Source organism: Panthera uncia (assembly GCF_023721935.1).
Source record: "Panthera uncia isolate 11264 chromosome D3 unlocalized genomic scaffold, Puncia_PCG_1.0 HiC_scaffold_8, whole genome shotgun sequence".
Taxonomy (NCBI): domain Eukaryota; kingdom Metazoa; phylum Chordata; class Mammalia; order Carnivora; family Felidae; genus Panthera; species Panthera uncia.
The window spans coordinates 67,795,678-67,814,232 of record NW_026057586.1 but is presented as its reverse complement, the minus strand read 5'-3'; the positions used below and the strand labels follow the sequence as shown (position 1 = coordinate 67,814,232).

The following is an 18,555-nucleotide window of genomic DNA, read 5'->3' as shown; positions in this document are numbered from 1 at the left end:
GATCCCACTTGCTTGCTCTCCTCCACTCAGTTTCCCCTATTCTTAACATTTTGTGTCAGTGTGATACAGTTGTTACAAATGACAAATCAGGGGTGCCTGGGTGGCTCGGTTGGTTGAGCGTCCGACTTCGGCTCAGGTCATGATCTCACGGTCTGTGAGTTCGAGCCCCGCGTCGGGCTCTGTGCTGACAGCTCAGAGCCTGGAGCCTGTTTCAGATTCTGTGTCTCCTTTCTCTGCCCCTCCCCTGTTCACGCTCTGTCTCTCTCTCTCTCAAAAATAAATAAACGTTAAAAAAAAATTAAAAAAAAAAACAAATGACAAATCAATATTGGTATATTATTGCCAGCTGAAGTTCACAGTTTACATCGTTTACATTAGGGTTCACTGTTGGTATTGTACAGCCTACGGGTTTTGACAATGCATTATGTCCTGTGGCCACCATTTAGGTATCATGCAGAAGTGTTTCACTGTCCTAAAAATTCTCTGTACTCCACTTATTTATTCATTCTTTCCCTGCAACCACTGATTTCCTGTTTTCTTTTTTCTTTTTTCTTTTTCTGTAGTTTTACCTTTTACAGAATGTCAATAGTTGGGATCATACAGTATGCAACCTTTTCAGACTGGCTTCTTTCATTAAGCAATGTATATTTAAGGGTTCCTGGATGTCTCTTTGTGGCACCATCCTTTCTTTTCAGCACTGAGTAATATTCCATTGTAAGGATATCCCAGGGTTTATGCATTCACCTTTTGGAGGACGTCTTGGTTGCTTCCAGTTTTTAGTAATTATAAATTCATATGCAGGCTTTTGTGTGAACATAAGTTTTTATTTCATTAGGGTCAGTACATGGGAGCAGGATTGCTGGATCATATGGTAAGAATATGCTTAGTTTGTAGGAGACTGCCCAACTGTCTTCCAAAGTGCCTGTCCCATTTTGCATTCCTACCAACAATGAAATGAGAGTTCCTGTTGTTCCACATCTCACCAGCATTCTGTGTTGTTAGTTTTTTGGATTTTAGTTATTCTAATAGGTGTGTAGTGCTATCTCATTGTTTGAATTTTCAATTCCCTGGTAGCATATGATGTGAAGCATCTTTTCTTATGCTTATTTGCCATCATTATATCTTCTTTGGTGAGGGTGTCTATTCAGATCTTTTGCCCATTTAAAAATTTTTTTTTTTAATTTTTTATTGTTAAGCTTTTAAGGTTTTGTTTATTTGTTTGTTTGCATATTTTGGATACAAGCCTTTTGTCAGATATGTGTTTTGCAAATATTTTCTCCCAGCCTATGGCTTATCTTTTTATTTTCTTAACAGTATCTTTTGCAGAGCAGTTTTTTTTTTTACGTTTATTTATTTGAGAGATACACTGCATGAGTAGGGGAGGGGCAGAGAGGGGGAGAGAGAGAGGATATCAAGCAGGTTCCACACCGTAAGTGCAGAGCCCAGTGTGGGGCTTGAACTCATGAAACCGTGAGATCATGACCTGAACCAAAACCGAGAGTTGGATGCTGAACCGACTGAGCCACCCGGGCGCCCCTACATAGCACTTTTAAATAAAGTTCAACTTATCACTTTTTTCCCCCCTGGGTCATGCCTTTGGTCTTATATCTGAAAATTCAATTGTCAAACCCCAGGTCCCCTAGATTTTCTCTCATGCTATCTTCTAGGAGTTTTATAGTTCTGCATTTTACATTTTGATCTATGAGCCATTTCAAGTCAGCTTGTGTTAAAGATGTAAGGTATGCGTCTAGGTTGACCTTTTTGCATATGTGCATGTCTGGTTGCTCTAGTACCCTTTGTTGAAAAGACTATCCTTTATCCATTGAATTACCTTTGCTCCTTTGTCAAAAATTAGTTGACTATGTTTATGTAAGCCTAGAGACTTTTCATGAATGGACGAAAAGATGAACAAATCAACCGACAGACCCTAAATATGCCAATGTCTGTGTCAGCTTTGACCACTTGAAGTAAAGTGCTTTTAGCAATATTAAGTGTTGGATGTGCCAATGATTCTAGAATATCCCTGGGTAAAGGGTGAATTTTCTCATGCCTACATTTGAAGAAGGATATGAGTAATGCACTTCAGTATATGAAAATGATTATACATCTTACCATCAGTGGGGCAAGCGTCTTGTGTTGTCTTTTTAGTTCTGGTGACATAACTTCATGTTCTATTTTCTGGTCATTTTCTACCACATCTTTAAACTTTTTATTTAGTACTCACCACAGCACTGGAAGGTATTGTCCCATTTTACAGACAAGGAAACTGGGGCTCAAAGACGTCACATAACTTGTGCAGCATCACACAGTTTGTCATTGAACCTGTGTGTGCCTCATCTGAGAGTCTGTCTGTCCCTTTTCTTCTACATCGCTCTCCCTCTTGGGTTCTAGTGGGTTAACCTAGGACCTTGGGATTGTGGATGCTGAACTCGCAGGCATGGAATACAAGGTGCATGTGGATTTAGTCAGTAAAGAAGAAAAACCACATTTCTGGTACCAGCTAGTGTATTCCTCCCCCCCCCCCTTTTTTTAATGTTTATTTTTGAGAGAGAGAGCCCGCAAGAGCAAGCAGGGGAGGGGCAGAGAGAGGGAGACAGAGCATCCAAAGCAGGCTCTGCATTGATAGCTCGATGCGGGGCTCGAACTCACAAACCCTGAGATCATGACCTGAGCCCAAGTCGGTCGCTTAACTGATTGAGCCACCCCGGTGCCCCTGTATTTACCCCTTTAAGAAACTACCTGCAGTATTCTTTGTATGTGCAGTTAATCTCCCCACAAAATATAACCCGTATGAAAAATACATACAGTAAGAGTTGGGGGGGATTGCTAGATGTGAGGGAAAACAATCATAGGCTTTAAAATAATCTTTAATGAAAAATAAAGTAAAATAAAATCTTTAATGGTCATGGTATCAATGTGGTTATAGTTTGGGTAGTTTAAACTTTCTCTATTTTATGCTCAAGCTAAAAGTTTAAAGGTGGTTTGAAAATGTATGAGCAAATTTCCTTCTTTAGTCTCATGAAACAGACTTGTCAGATGTGGTTCTTCTGCAAATATTCAGGTCACAGAGCAAAGGGTGAGGACTCCTGTGTGCTATGTCTACAGCTGATATCATGCTTTGGCAGGAACATGAGTAATTTATATCCTGTAGAAAGAGAAGAGTATTGTCTTATCCCAACCAGATAGTTTGTTAGCATAACTGTTTGTGTGCATTTTAGTATTCAAATACAGATGTTCCAAAATGTTTCCACTGTGGGAAGCAGCTGCTGCTATTCTAGCACAAAAATCTCAAAGAGATTAATCTACAAAGGCAGCATGAACCTTAGTGGCAAATGTAGCATCTGCTTGAGGTGGGGCCTGTGATTCCCCATAGAGGGTGGATCTTCAGATTCTCGTTAACAGCCCGAAACCATGTTTCAGATCTAAGCTTATTCTACAGGAACAGGAACAAAGACAAGTGATTAATTTGTAATTCACTTAGCTGATAAATATCATCCCATGTTATTTGCCCAAGGGCTGTAAAACACTGGACTTTATTTCCTGTGGCAACTGATAGGAATATAATTGTTTGGTCATAATGACTGATGTTTTCAGTTGCCATTACTGGCTTCTGCTAGGTGACAGAGCTTCGCCCAGCCAGCTTGCAGTCGTAAACCATCCATCCACACCTTAGTGAGGCACTCACAGAGAACTTTATGGTTTCTGCAGGACACTCACATGCACTGCTTCATCTGTCCCCATCCTTGCCTTGGAAAGTATGTACACCGTCCTTATCAGTCCAATTTACATATAAAGGAAATCTGGTTGAAGGAGTGAAGTGACTTCTCAGGGTTACACAGCCAGGGCTTCTGACTAAATCCTGTTCCATCCTTATATTGCATCAAGACTGCCTCTCTAATTTGTGTGCTTCATAAATTATATTATCCTTTCTAGAGATGCTGGTTTTGGGACACCTGCCATGGAGAGCCGCAGCCTGATGGCGCTGCCTAGTAACTGGAGGGTGCCCCAGGAAGAGCGAATATAGTAGTCCTTCCCTCATTTTCCCACACCCCAGAGGGGAAATGCCCCAATACTCCCTTTCCTTATGTTCAGAGAACTTCAGCCATGGAGCTCCTGTGTCTCCGTAGCATTTAGAGAAATGAAAATCCGAAGCAGGAGATCCCGTGGCTATCATTTGCCATAAGCTGGAAGTTCCTAGGATCAGAGATGCCTGGGGTGTTGTGCCTGCCCCAGGCCTTATAAAAGTCCATCCCCTGCAGTGTTTGAGGGCTCATTGCCTCCAACCAGATCTACGATTTGGAATTATCTAGTGAATTATTTATGTTTTTTGCATTTGACAGAGGCTCATGGCTGAGTTTGAAAACACTCAATTCCTGGTGCACTGCTGGGACCTAGGACTGTCTGGAAAACTGAGGCTCAGAGCAGTTAAGTTTCTAAAGGTCCCAGAGCTAGTAATGGGCAGTACAATTTTAAATCAAATGTGTCTGATTCTCTTTTTTTTTTCTTTTTTGAAGTTTCTTTATTTTGAGAGACAGATAATGTGAAAGGGAGTGGGGCAGAGACAGAAGGAGAGAAAGAGAATTCCAAGCAGGCTCCACACTGCCAGTGCAGAGCCTGTCGTGGGGCTTGATCCCATGAACCATGAGATCATGACCTGAGCTGAAATCAAAAGTTGGGCGCTTAACCATCTGAGCCACCCAAGCACCCCAAGTGTGTCTGATTCTAAGTTACACTAGCTCTTTAGTGAAAAATCTGTGTGCAACAAAGATTTCTAGGTAGGAGGGTTAGTGGACTGTGTTCTGCTCCTTAACCAGGCTTGGGTGGAGAACCCCAGAGAGTGAGGTGGGAGGACCCATTACAGAAGAAGAGGAAAGAGGCTCTGAGTCCCTGGGCCTGCAGCAAAGGAGGAAAAGGAGACTGTTGGGTGGGGGGAGGGGAGTTGTGGGCAGCAGAAAGGCCCGTGTGCAATGTGCTGATGTGCATTTCTAACCTTGTCCCAAAGAGACTCCTCAAGTGGGAAGCTGAGTGGTGTGCTCTTTGGTGACATCATTGCTGCTCCTGCTAGAAACACACTACTGCAGCATTGTGACCTCTCTGGAATCATTTGTGCTCTTCTCTACTCAGAGAAAAACCCAAAAAAGTAAATTTCTAAGTATTTATTTCCCCTCTGTTTTCCCAAATCTCTTTGTTGGAACATCTGTGAAATGATAAAAGCAACTTAAAATGACACGGAACCCTTTGCAAATACACAATTTGCAAACACCATAAAGACGGTCAGTGCTTGAGTTATTTTGATCAAGAACTGCTATTTCGCAGGCAAAGAAATAGAGTGGCAAATCACTCACTTCTATAAAATATTAATAAAAGTGTTCTGAAGTGTACAAAGAACACATCTCATAAAGAAATACCCTTACTCCAGGTGGGACAGCCTTGCTACCTTGTTATTCCCTAGCCTTGGGGCCCTAGTGGAAACCATTTGCCTACCTGTGACTGAGCACACCCTTGGTTCTGCCGGGATCACAGGCTCCTGTCGAGAAGAGGGTTCATTATGAAGAAAGGAGGATACGTGGGTTTAGCTGTAGGCACAGTATGAAGGAAGGGAAGGGTAGGCAAGTCTCCAACTTGTAGAATCAAAGGTGGGTGGGGGATGGGTTAAACGGGTGATGGGATTAAGAAGGGCACTTGTGAAGAGCATATAACCGGGTGTCGTATGGAAGTGTCGAATCACGAAATTCTACACCCGAAACTAATATTACACTGTATGTTCATTAACTGGAATTTAAATAAAAACTTAATTATTAGCAATTAAAAAAATAAGGAGGTTAGAAAAAGCCCGGTGTAACTTCCCTTTTATGTCTCTGCAAAGGAGTTAGAAACCAAAGACCTAGAATCCAAGACTATATACACTTGGGGAAGATTCCAGAACCCTTGTAACTCTTTTGTTGTTTTTGTTGTCCCTATTGGGTTCACTCTATCAACATACAGTCCTTTTCTGAAACCTTTAAGACAAAAAAGGCTCATGTACTTTTCTTTACACAAGAACCACAGGTGAGGCCAGCATTATGAGGAGACGAGGAATATAGCATCTTTGTGCACAGAGGCCAGGGTCAGAAGAGCCTCTAGGCATGAGGAACAAAGCTGGAAGAGTCAGTGTGGGCCTGAAAAGAGGTGGTGAGGCCAGATGGTCCCCCCCCCCCCCACCACCACCAGTTAGAGGCCTAGGTTGAACCACCCATTTTTTCCTCTGGGGTTTGTCCAAATCTAAGCCCTCCGTGGTAATCAGCACTGCTAAAGTCCCACTGAGGGAACAAAAAGATAAGAGAACAGGATCCTCCAGTGGGTCCTGAGTCACAAAATTATCAATCATCATCCTAAACATCTCCCTTACCACTAATCTATCCATTTGCTTTGGGAGAAAGCATTAGAGAAATGCCCAGGAATGCAAAGACCCAAGCATGGATTTTTCATGAATTTCCTCGGCTATATTATATGTCATAATTAATTCTGGTTTTCCTCAACATTTTCTTACACTACAGAGGTTAGTGGCCATTAACAGAGTTATAGCAGAATACTAGAAATGTCAATAAGTCTTTAAACTAAAATGAAGGTTATATGGAACACAGCCTTTTTCTATGTTTCTATGAGATTAGGTATTAAAAGTTACTGATTAAGCTACAGTTGTCTTTTATTAGGAACTTGCTGTTTGAATGGGCTCTTTTTCAGTTGTGCACAGGTCTGCAGCCCACTGATAGAAACACCATTAGGAGTTGAGTTGGATGGTCACAGGCAAACCCTGAACGTTTTATCTGCTAAAACAAGCCAAAGCCACTTTCTGATGTGCTTTTCATTCTCTGCTTTATCCTTTCCCCATCCAGGCAGCTTCATCAGCCCTGAGCAGTCTGGGCCACGTGTACACAGCCATTGGTGACTACCCCAATGCACTGGCCAGTCACAAACAGTGTGTTCTTCTTGCCAAGCAATCCAAAGATGAGCTTTCGGAGGCCCGAGAACTTGGCAACATGGGAGCTGTGTATATTGCCATGGGTGACTTTGAGAACGCTGTGCAGTGCCATGAGCAGCATCTGAAGATAGCCAAGGACCTGGGGAACAAGCGAGAAGAGGCCCGGGCCTACAGCAACCTGGGCAGTGCCTATCACTACAGGAGAAACTTTGACAAGGCCATGTCTTATCACAACTACGTGCTAGAGCTGGCACAGGAGTTGATGGAGAAGGCCATTGAGATGCGGGCCTATGCCGGCCTGGGCCATGCTGCCAGGTGCATGCAGGATTTGGAGAGAGCTAAACAGTACCATGAGCAGCAGCTGGGCATTGCTGAAGATCTCAAGGACCGGGCTGCAGAGGGGCGAGCGTCCTCCAATCTGGGTAAGGACAGGATTGCTTGCAGGATTTCAGGGTCAATGCCATGGGGCTGGAAATAGCTGAGGTAGCCCACTATCTCTTACAGGAATCTGTGTGTTTGTAGTCAAAAGAATCTCCACATTGTGTGTGTTGTGTATTTCTTTTAGATATATTTCCTTAGAGCCTGCCTGGTCTAAATCACACAGTCCTTCCTGCCATCACAGTGCTGCAAGGATTAGAATTCTGAATACTGGAAAAACAAAACACCCCAACCTTGTAATCTGTTTAGAGAGAAGAGCAACCAGATTTATCTAATTAGAGAGAAAGAGAATGAAATCAGGATATAAAAGCTATGTTTGCTTTAAATGAAAGAGAAGCTGCTAGGAAGTCATCAATGGAAGGGAATTTGAGAAGAATTTTGTTTAAAGGGATTTCTTTACTTGGTGACTTTAATGCCACAGGAAACCGTATTTTTTCCTCAAAAGTGTGTGTATTCACAAATGACGCTGCTAGTTTTAGTATAAATGCAAAATTATTTTTGAAAGATCTATTTAAATAAGTTAGATTTGCAGTCACTGTTTGATAGTACTTGGTTATAATTAAGACATAAATTTGGTGGGATTTATATGTCATGGTGAGAGACAGTAAGTATTGGTAACTGGCTGCTTTTTAGAAGACACTGTTACCTTGTTTCTACTCAAACAGATGTGGGTACACGTACTCGATGAATGGAGGGAACAGATGCATTTGCAAGTATGAGCTGAACTCATCCCTGAGTCCCATTGTTTGTTCTGTGTCCACATGGACTCAGGGCAGGGAGAGGACAAGGAGAAGGTCGCCTTATTGCTACTAGTGTATGTTTATCAGGCCACTCCCCACCCCCTGAGACCTTATAACTATAAAGTTGGGCTTTATATAGACGTGGGCTGGTCTGAAAGGCCCTTCTCCCCCATTACTGGAAGTGGAGCTCCTGCTATTCATTTTGGACCATTAAAGTTTGCCTTGGGCACCTTTGTCCCCTGGAAAGATCAACAGTGATCTCCTCATGGCTGAGTTGAGAGATCTTTTGACAGTTCTGAATTTCCCTAGTCATATGCAGCATCTGTATGCTCAAACTTTTCCTTGAAATTCTCTCCTCTTGTATTGTCTTTGAAGCACTGCCCTCCTGATTTTCTTCTTGACTGCTCTTTCTGGACCTTTTACATTGGCTTTTATTGTCCCTCTTTTTTAAAAAAAAAATAAGCAATTAAAAAAAGTTACAAAAGTGATACTCACTTCTGTTAAAAAAAAAAATCTTATGATACCAAAGTGTATAAAGTAGAGAAAGGTCCACCTTCTTACATTATTTACCTCCCCTGTTCCACTTCTCACAGTTAACCACTGTTAACAATTTGGTTAGAATCTTTCCAGACCTTTTTAGTATATACATAAACATGTGGCAATACAATCCTATGTATAAATATACACATGTCTACAGATTATTCCTTTTTTTCCAAAACTTCCATCATAGTACATAGACTTTCCTACAGCCTGCTTTTTTTATTCTACCTCCTAAGGCCTTTCTCTGTGTCATTCAGATAACCTACCTTATTTTTAACGGTTCCTTTCCATTGTATTGCCATTTGTTAAATATGGGAGTTCTTGTCTTTTGTTCCTTGATTGTTTTCTGTTCTTTCTTTGTATATCTCCCTTTACTATTTTTACCAGCCGTACCTTCAACTACAGCTTTAGTGTACATTGTTTCTCAATCCATATGCACCAGCGCTGACCTCCTGCCTGAGCATCATTTTCAAATTTCCATTGGCCTGGCGATACTCCTTCCGATTTTCATGCTGATCTGTCAGAGTTAGTGAGTCCAGATGTGAAGTATCTTTGTCCTAAATTGAATTCTTCTAGCTTCTCTAAGTTTGGTGATGACAGCCTTACTCCTCTGGCTATCTGTACTAATTTTCTATCGCTGCTGTAACAGCCACAAACTTAGTGGCTTAACACAAATTTATTTTATCAACAAGGCTGGTTTCTTCTGCAGGCTCTAGGGGACCGTCAGCTTCCAGTGGCTGCCTGGATTCCTTGGCTTGTGCCTCTTACTCCACGTACAGCGTGCAGCATTCCTTTCTGCTTCTGTCACTGCACTGCCCTCTCTGCCGCCCCGACTCCTTTCGCATCCCTCTTACAAAGACTGTCATGATTACATCAGACTCACCTGCACAATCTAGGACAGTCTCCTCACCTCAAAACCCTTAATTTAATCACACCTGCAAAGGCCCTTTTGTCATATAAAGTGACATTCACAGGCTCTAGGAACTAGGACGCGGACATATGGGGGCGGGGGTGGCATTATTCAGCCTGTCTTAGAAATCTAAAATCATCTCTGATTTCTTCCCTTTTTTTCTCAGTTGACTGACAGTCTAACAGTTGTCAAACAAATATTCTCATAAGGGTTCTTTTCTTTCATTGTCCCTTCCTGGTTGCCCAGGTGGCTGCATTAGCCTACTAGTTGGGTTTTCCTTACCACCATGCCCTCCCTTCCATGTTTCCTCCACCCCACACATCAGTATGAGACCGATTCTCCCAAAACTGCTCTGCGGGTAGTAGTTACTACACATTGCACACAACATTGTGGTCAGGGTCCTTACCTTAAAGTGGGGTTTGTCACGATTTCTAGTATTTAATTGCACTGTTCCTCTGTACATACTATTTACTTTCCCTGAAATTGGGCTTTTCCACCTTCCCTTATCTCACCACACTGGCTGTGCTCTTATCCTTTACTATATTTCCTCAAGCTGTTTTTTCCACTTAGGCCTTTTGCATCCCTATCTTGCTTGTCTAACGTTTACCCATCTTTTTTTTTAGGATCATTCTAAATACTGTTCACTACTTGAAGTCTCTTGATAAAAAGTAAATCTTTCTCTCATCTCAGCCCTAGGAATACTTTCAAAATTTCTCTTATTTATATTCAATCACAAATTTTGGTTATTTGTGTACTTGTATAGGTACCTCTACTGGATTAGAACTCAATGGAAGTATGAAGAGCATTCTATCTACAGTCTCTGTATCACTGAGTAGAACCCCTATAACTATATCTACATAGTGGATACTCAGTAAATGCTTATATAGTTAGATTGAATGAGTGAAAGCTTACCCCCAGATGTTGTGCCCAGATGATTAGAGGAAGAGTGGTGCCTTTAAAAGAAACAGGAAGGCTGAGAGGAAGAACTAGTTTGGGGAAGCAGGTGATGTTTGGTTTTGTGCATGTCCCATATGCATTTCTCTCATTTAATGTAACATGATTAAATGCTACTGGAAAGAGGTATTAAGAGGACATCATCTCAATGGCATTATAAGATAAAGACAGAAAGCCAGCCAGTGAGACTGAGTTAGGATCACAGAGGGTAGAGGGGATCCAGGTTGAGGTTAGGGAGAAGAGAGCTTCAGGACGTGGAGGACATATCACTTTGATATCACAGAAGCCAAGGACAATGAGATTTGAGCCATTAAGAAGGTTTTCTGACAATAGAAACTTCCTGTGCACATCTGAGGGGGAAGTGGCTAGAACTTGTGGAGATGGAGAGGAGAAGGTAGAGAAGACAAGAAATCTTTGTCCTTGGTGTTCAGCATGTACTGATATTTGTTATCCACCTTTATTTATTTTAAGATAAAAGAAGTAGAAATGAACTTAGACTCTTCAAATTTCTTATGAACAATAACAAATAGCTTAGCTGTTTTCTAAGCATGTGTCTTTGTGAAAATAATGTTAATGCTAATTTTGGCTTAGAAAATGTCCATCTTTTCTTTTATACTCAAAACAACTGTAGTCCTAATTTAGGCACTTTGGAGTCAGATCTCAGGCAGTAGAGTAGGTCACTGGAACATAGCCTCAGTTAAAGTCCTCAGTCATCATCCTAGGTCTTCTCATTCACTGGGGACAATTGCCTCTCATCTTACTTAGGGTGAGCTACAGTCAGGAAAGTGAGAAGGGAGACCACTAAAAGGATGGCTAGTTTTCTTTCCTTCCTCCCTCCCTTCCTTCCTCTTTCCTTCCTTTTTTTCCTTTTCTTTGTTTTTTTTCTCTCTTCCTTCCCTTCCCTTCCCTTCCTTCCGTTCCCTTCCCTCCCCTCCCCTCCCCTCCCCTCTCCTCCCTCTTTTCCCCTCTCTCTCTCCCTCCATTATAGCCTTCCTTCCAGATGAGGGTGACCTCTTAGTTTGCCACTATGCCCCTGGAATATGTATAAAGGTAAACACATTTCAGAAGCTACTTCCCACATACAACAGTGTCCAGGCTGGTTTTTTTTCTAGTATTGGGTCAAATATGAGAGAGAGAGACCCCATCAAATCCTGGGGTCAAATATCTAATAATCCATCTATGGAAAATAATTGAAATTTAAAAAATAACTGTCCCTTTTTAGTCGAAAAGACAGATCTAGAAGGTAGCTTCTTTGGGAGAGAAAAGGAAATGGTTCATGAATTCATTTGTTCATTTAATCATTCATTCTTTTGTTCAACAAACATTTATTGAACATTAGTTATGAGATAGGCACATTAGTGCCTACATTTTAATGAGAAAAACCAATGTAGTTCCGGCCCCTATGGAGCTTATGGTTTTCCATCTAACAAGCATGTACTGAGACCTGCTCTATGCCACATTTGCATTCACTCTCATATTTAATCCTCTCCACAAACCTATGAGGTCAGGAGTATTAATTAATTTTACATCTGAGAAAATCACAGCCCAGGTAGGTTAAAAAAACTCGATCCATTTAGTCTCAGGAGATCCATAGTGTGAAAGACTCATTAAGATCTCATAAAATAATACTTGGCCTTTTTGTACCATGTTTTCAAACCATCCTGGGAGTCACGTGTCAGAGTAAAAGTTTGGTAGCACTTCTGGCAGGTATACGTCAGGCCTCTCATTTGCAGTGCAGCAAATGATAAATGATAATCGCCAGAAGCGCTGACTTTCAGCTGTTCTAATTCTAAGATTTAAGAAATGTCACCTAAATAACTATATTTAAAAATTAAATTTTGGCAACATGAATCAGAAAGTTCTGAATCCCCAAGGAAAGGGGAACAACACCATCTTATAGGTCTACATAATAGATGCACATATTGTACCTTAATTATATATTATTCCTGAATAAATTTTATGAATTAAATCATGACTATGAAGATATGTAGAACTCAGTATTCTAAAAAATCTTATGATCAATTTACTTTGTATATGAAAAAATATTCTATAACCTGGCACTCACTCTATTTCATCTGTTTTTCACATTTCAATTTTTATGTGTTGGAGAGAGGGAGAGAGACCTGGCTTTATAAGTAAAATGTTTATAATAATTGTGGGTAGTAATTAATTTACACTAATTGAGTGTTTTCTTTGGAAATCCACAGTGTGATTTATGGGGCCATCTTCATTTTTTTTTAACTTCTTTTTAATGTTTGTTTATTTTTTGAGACAGAGAAAGAGAGAGAGAGCATGAGCAGAGAAGGTGCAGAGAGAGAGGGAGACACAGAACCCGAAGCAGGCTCCAGTCTCTGAGCTGTCAGCCCAGAGCCTGATGCGGGTCTTGAACCCACAAACCCATGAGATCATGATCCAGCCAAAGTTGGACACTTAACTGACTGAGCCACCCCGGTGCCCCATATGGGGCCATTTTCAAAATAACTGCTCAAGATGCCAAAGGGTCTTTGAGACATCCCTTAGAAGTTCTTGGCATGGCAATGTGATTTCACCATATTTGTGTTTTACAGCACTTGTTGGTCTTTCTAATAGCCCTGTGAAGTAAACTATTGTTATTCAGAGATTACCGAATGTTTGTGCCTCACCCAAGATTATAGAGTAAGAGGCAGACTTGAGGCTGGACTTCAGGTCTCTGATTTCCATGTCCAGACCCTTCTGTGAGAGAACATACCCACTAGAAGGGTGGACTCCAGTAAGGAGCTATGCTAGGATTACCCCGCCTAGGGCTCAAAGCCAATGATGCTTCCTCTTCTGCACACCGTCCCCCCCACCCAACCCGTCATAGTAGAAGATGGAAAAGAAGAAGCACCACTAGAAGGGTTATAGGTCACCTTGAAGCAGTGGTCCCTGCTTGTGCCCAGGGACAAAATAGCAAGTGCTCCTAGAGAAGTATAGGCACCATCAGAACGGAAGAGCCCTTTCTTCTCTTTTCCCAGAGAAGCTGTTGTCTATTGAGTACTTGCACTGAGATAGACACTTTGCATACATTATTTCATTCTCACTACAAAGCTGTGTGGTAGGCATAGAAGGAAAGATGCTGGCTCAAATTCAGTGGCAAGATCCAAACTCTGGTCCGTACGCTGTCCTTTAATACAGCTCACAGGCCCCCTCTGGGACCCACACATTCACTGAGCAGTTAGTTCTGCTTGAGAAGTGTAGCTGAGACTACACAGATCGTCAGAATCTAATAATGTCCATGATATAGGAAGCCAAAGCACGCACCTCTGCTTTCCATTCAAAGCAGTTCCTGTTAAGTGTCGTGAAAAGGGGAAATGTAAATAGCAAAAAAAAAAAAAAAAAAAAGTGACCCAGAGATGGAAAAAGATATTTCTAGACATCTCAAAGAAAGCAACAGGAATGTGCTTTCCCTTCCTGAAAGGAAAAATGAGAAATGGGGAGCATCAACCAAGACAGGAGTTTTTCTGATCAAGCACCAGAGGATTCACGGAAGATGATTCAGACCCTCATTAAGGTTGTGACATGCACATCCCGTGCTGTGCCCCACACCTATCAGTGCCTAATAAATATTAATAATATTTACTCTCTACTTTAGGTCAAGATTTGTCACCCTGCTTGTCTAGACATTGCTATTTAAAAGGAGCTGTGATTTGCTTACAGATACAGTGCATCTGTAAACATGTGAGCAGAGGCAGACGGGGCAGTAAATCTTGGTCAGAGCCGCACTTTGGACCGTTGCAGGAGAGGCTGCAAAACTGTTGTTGGAATAATGAAGTGGATGCTTGCTGCCAGATCCCAGAGTTCTGTCTCCAGCAGGCAGAGTCTCGCAGTAAATTAGCTTATGTTTCAGCTTGGCAGTTGGCACTTGGTTCATTTGTAGATGCTAATTGTAATCTGATGTTATCAGCAGCAGGTAATTGAAATGGGCTTGATGAATTACTTAATTTCTTTTAATAGCTGAGTCTTCAAGAACTGAATAAAGAAGATAAGGTGATCCGGAGGAAAATACAACAGCTCTATCTTTCTAATTAGTGCTTGGAGCTTTTTTCTTCTTTACACAAATGATTATGAACATGTGAGGCTGAATAGGTTTATGAGTCAAAAGCCCCCATGGGGGCATTTCCCATTAGGCAGCCCGGTCCTGAGCATTGATAACACTTCTGTTAGGACTTCAGAGAGGAACCCTTGAGTGATCACTTTGAAGAACATTGATTTCTGAACACAGTTGTGTTTTCGCAGACTTAGGTGGGCACCGCCTGCCAGGAGCACTGCCACTTTGGCACACGTCCTACTTTCGGTTCCTCTTCTGTGGCTGTTTCCTGTGAATGGTGCTGCCTGGCACCACACGGTGAGCAGGGAAGCCTCACAATGATGTTAGTCATGGGCTCCTGCCACCCACACCTGGTGCTGGCACCTCCCACACCTGCCTGTCCCTGAGTCTTTCCATCTGTAGCCGTACCTTTGTTACCCCTTGCTTTGCCAGCAGCGATGGGTGCAGATGTGACCCTGGGTCCTGCCATCTGTGCCGGGCGCTGCACGCTGGACCCTGTTACGTGACGGCGATGAGCTTTGGGGTCTTTCTTCCAGAATCACTTGGCTCTGCTCTTAGTTTCATGTTGGTTCCTTAAGGAAGCCATCTGTTTGGGGTGACTTTGGAGGAATTTACGTTTGACCAATTTTTTCTTCAGAAAATTGAAAGAACAGCAGAAAAGGTAGAGTATTAGAATCGGGCCTCTTAGACATGAGATGGCATGGCATGTGATTGTTCAGACCGTCTCTGTGGTTCTCCGGCCCGGTGGGTTCTGTTTACAGACATCTTTGCGTTAGAGGTGCGGACTCCAGGTCTCTAAGCCTCCGCCAGGATTGTGGCCGTGAGTGCCTTTGCTGGGAAGTGCATTGCAGGGATCCTGGTAGTGTGCTGCTTCCTGATCTGAATGGTAGTTATGTGGCTCTGCTCACCTTGGGAAAATGTGCTGAATTGTATGCCTGCAATCTCATACCTTTCTGACAAAATGTTATACTTTAAAGGTTTACTTTTAAAAACACATTGCATTCAGGGGTAGAGTGCACCTGGAAATGTACGTTTTTCTTGATTCCACCCAGGCCCGTGGCTTTCACTACCATGCACCACCTTCCCAAACCCAGACCTCACCGCCTTTTTTTTTTTTTAATGTTTATTTATTTATTTTGAGAGAGAGATGGAATGAGAATGAGTGGGGGAGGGGCAGAGAGCCATCAGACCTCCTTCTGAGATACCCGTCTATTCCTGCTTCCCACACACCCTCATCCAGAGGCCCCAAAGAGGTCTCTCTGCAAGTCTGTGACCTCATGTTGTGTGTTCCCTTTTTCTGAACATGGCAATGCAATCTCAGTGCCCAACCCAGAAATCTCAGAGTTCTCCTGGGATCCCTGCCTCCTTCCCTCATGGCCCAGACCTGCTTGGTCAAAAGTCCTGAGGATTCTGCCTCTCCATACAACTTGCATCTGCAAGACTGTGTTTTCAGACTCTTGTCATCTCTTGCCTGGGTCATTACAGCATTTTCCTCCATGTTGGTCTCCTAGTTTCTCCAGATTATTTTCCGCATTTCTTCCATGGTAACCCTCTCAAAACCCCAACTGCTCAAGGCTCAATCTTATCAAATCATTTCTCTACTTACAACCCTGCAGTGGATCCCCATTAACTTCAGGATGAAGTCCAAAATCCTATGCCTGGTGTGAGATTATATATATATATATATATATAAAAATAGTATATATATATATATATGTATTACATACATACACATATTGTGTATATGATATACATATCTGCCCCCAGTTCCTGGCACAGAGCACCTAAAACTCATTTAATTCCATACATGATAAGAACACTATGAGCACCTTTGTTCTAATGAGGTGACTGAGTGAACTGGATGGCTCCTGGATGGGGGCCTCATGACCAGAAAGACCAGGCCAAGAAGAGAAGGTTGTAGTTTTCAGCGCCACCTAGAGAGTAGGGAGGGGCTGGAAATGAAGTTAATAATTGATCATGCTGACCAGAGGGAGCCTCCATAAAATCCCCGTGGTAGGGGGTTTCGGAGAGCTTCTGGGTCAGTGAACACGTCCATACCAGGAGAGTGATGCACCCCAACTCCAGGGGGACAGAAGCTCCTGGGCTTGGGACCCTCCCAGACCTGCCCTGTGTATCCCTTCATCTGATTGTTATCTGTGTTCTTTATTGTATCTTTTAATACGCTGGTAAATGTAAGTAAGCGTTTCCCTGAGTTCTTGCTCTAGCAAGTTAATCAAACCTGAGGAGGAGCTCATGGGGAACCGCCAGCCCGTAACCGGCCGGTCAGCAGCACAGGTGGTAACCTGAGCTTGCAGCTGGCGTCTGATGTGGGCCTGGGGGGCAATCCTGTGAGACTGAGCCCTTCCTTACCTGTGAGGGCTGACGCTGTCTCTGGGTGGATCGTGTCAGAGTGACATTATAGGACATCCAGCTGGTGTCAACGACTTGCTTATCGTTTTGGGGAAAACCCCCTACACGTTTGGTGACCAGAAGTGTCTGAAGTCTGTTCTGTGTGAGTAGTAAAGGAGGCTCCGAGGACAGAAACACAAAAATGAACGACTGGATTTTTCCTTGTGTAGGAAGGATAAAACCGAGTTTCTCTGTTTATACCTGGCATGTGTATTTTTCGACAGCCCTCAGCATTCAAAGGAATGGTATTGAGCACCTACTGTGTACCAGAACCAGCCAGTGGCTGTTTGGTAGACAAACCAGGCAATTCGAGTGCTCACAGGGAAAGTACTTTGTGATTTCAGAAAGGATTACGGGGGTGTAAACTTAATAGGGAGGCGGGTTGTCAGAATACTCTTCTGTGAGGAACTGGCCCCCGTTCATCTCACTGATGCCATTTTCTGCCATTATCACCCCTCACACTCATTGCTCTCCAAACCTCTGAGCACTTTTATACCTCCATGGCTTTTCTCATGTCATTTCTTCCACCCTGAATATCTTTCTCTTTCTGTCAAGCTTTTGAAGTCTTATTTATTTGTTCATACTTCAGACAGATGTCCTATACTCTTAAGCCCCCCAGGCTCTTCTAGGAAATTTGGTGTTCCCCTTATGTTTTGTGCTTGGCACTTATTATCATTATTTACCAACTAGATCATAAATGCCAAGAATAGGTAAGGTATGTATCTTAAATTTTTTGTGTCCTTATTACCTAGTGTCCAATGTTTGGTCCACAGTAGGCATAGCACATGTTGTAATTTGGATGGATGAAAGATGGTAAGAGCCAAGCACTATGGAAAATGCCTGGAGTTACTAACTGGAGTCTGAAGTCCAAATAATTTCTCACCTCTTTCGTATTTACTGTGTTCATCCATTTGTGCCTTACTGCTCCCTTTAAGTTCCGATATCGTTCCGGCTGCCTCTGATCCCGTTGCCAAGAAGGCTAATTCTGGGAAACAATGGCAGTTTCTGTATATTTTATATTGGACCTTCACATTCTCATCGGTGTAAATGATCACTAAAACTCTTTATTGCTCTAAAAAGTTGAAACTCTATGATCTTTTCATGGAAAGACAATGTATATGGAAGCTGGAACATGATTCCTAAAGCCTTTTAAATGAACCAAAAATATAATCAGCTTGAGAAATAGTGAAACCAGCAGGCAGTGATTAGGTTTTATGATGCCATTTTAATTTTACTCCCCGCAGTTAGGAGGAATACTGAATCGAGCAGATTTTTCTCTTTCTTTTACACAGTCCTTCTCCCGATAGCTAAATGAGACAGTCTGATTAGCCGGCTAACTAAATAATATATTAACCGTTTTGGATCTTCAGCCAAGAAGTTTACAAAGCAAGGCCCTTTGTGCAGGTTTGAAGAACCCTAATATTTGTTACTTTTGGACAAGAAGATCACTAGAGTATCACACTGTTTCTTCTTTTAAGTACATGAACTTAATGGTCTATTCTCTGCATTTAACACTTAGCCTTAGGAAACTGATACT

General features: G+C 42.3%; 1 protein-coding gene across 1 annotated transcript in view; it reads left to right on the top strand.

Annotated features, from left to right (window-relative positions):
* TTC28 (tetratricopeptide repeat domain 28) overlaps positions 1–18,555 on the top strand; it is a 622,119-nt gene that overhangs the window by 442,352 nt on the left and 161,212 nt on the right. Inside the window, exon 6 of the mRNA XM_049619809.1 lies at positions 6,876–7,383. Coding sequence (XP_049475766.1) covers positions 6,876–7,383 — 508 coding nt within the window. The remainder of the gene's footprint in view (positions 1–6,875; positions 7,384–18,555) is intronic.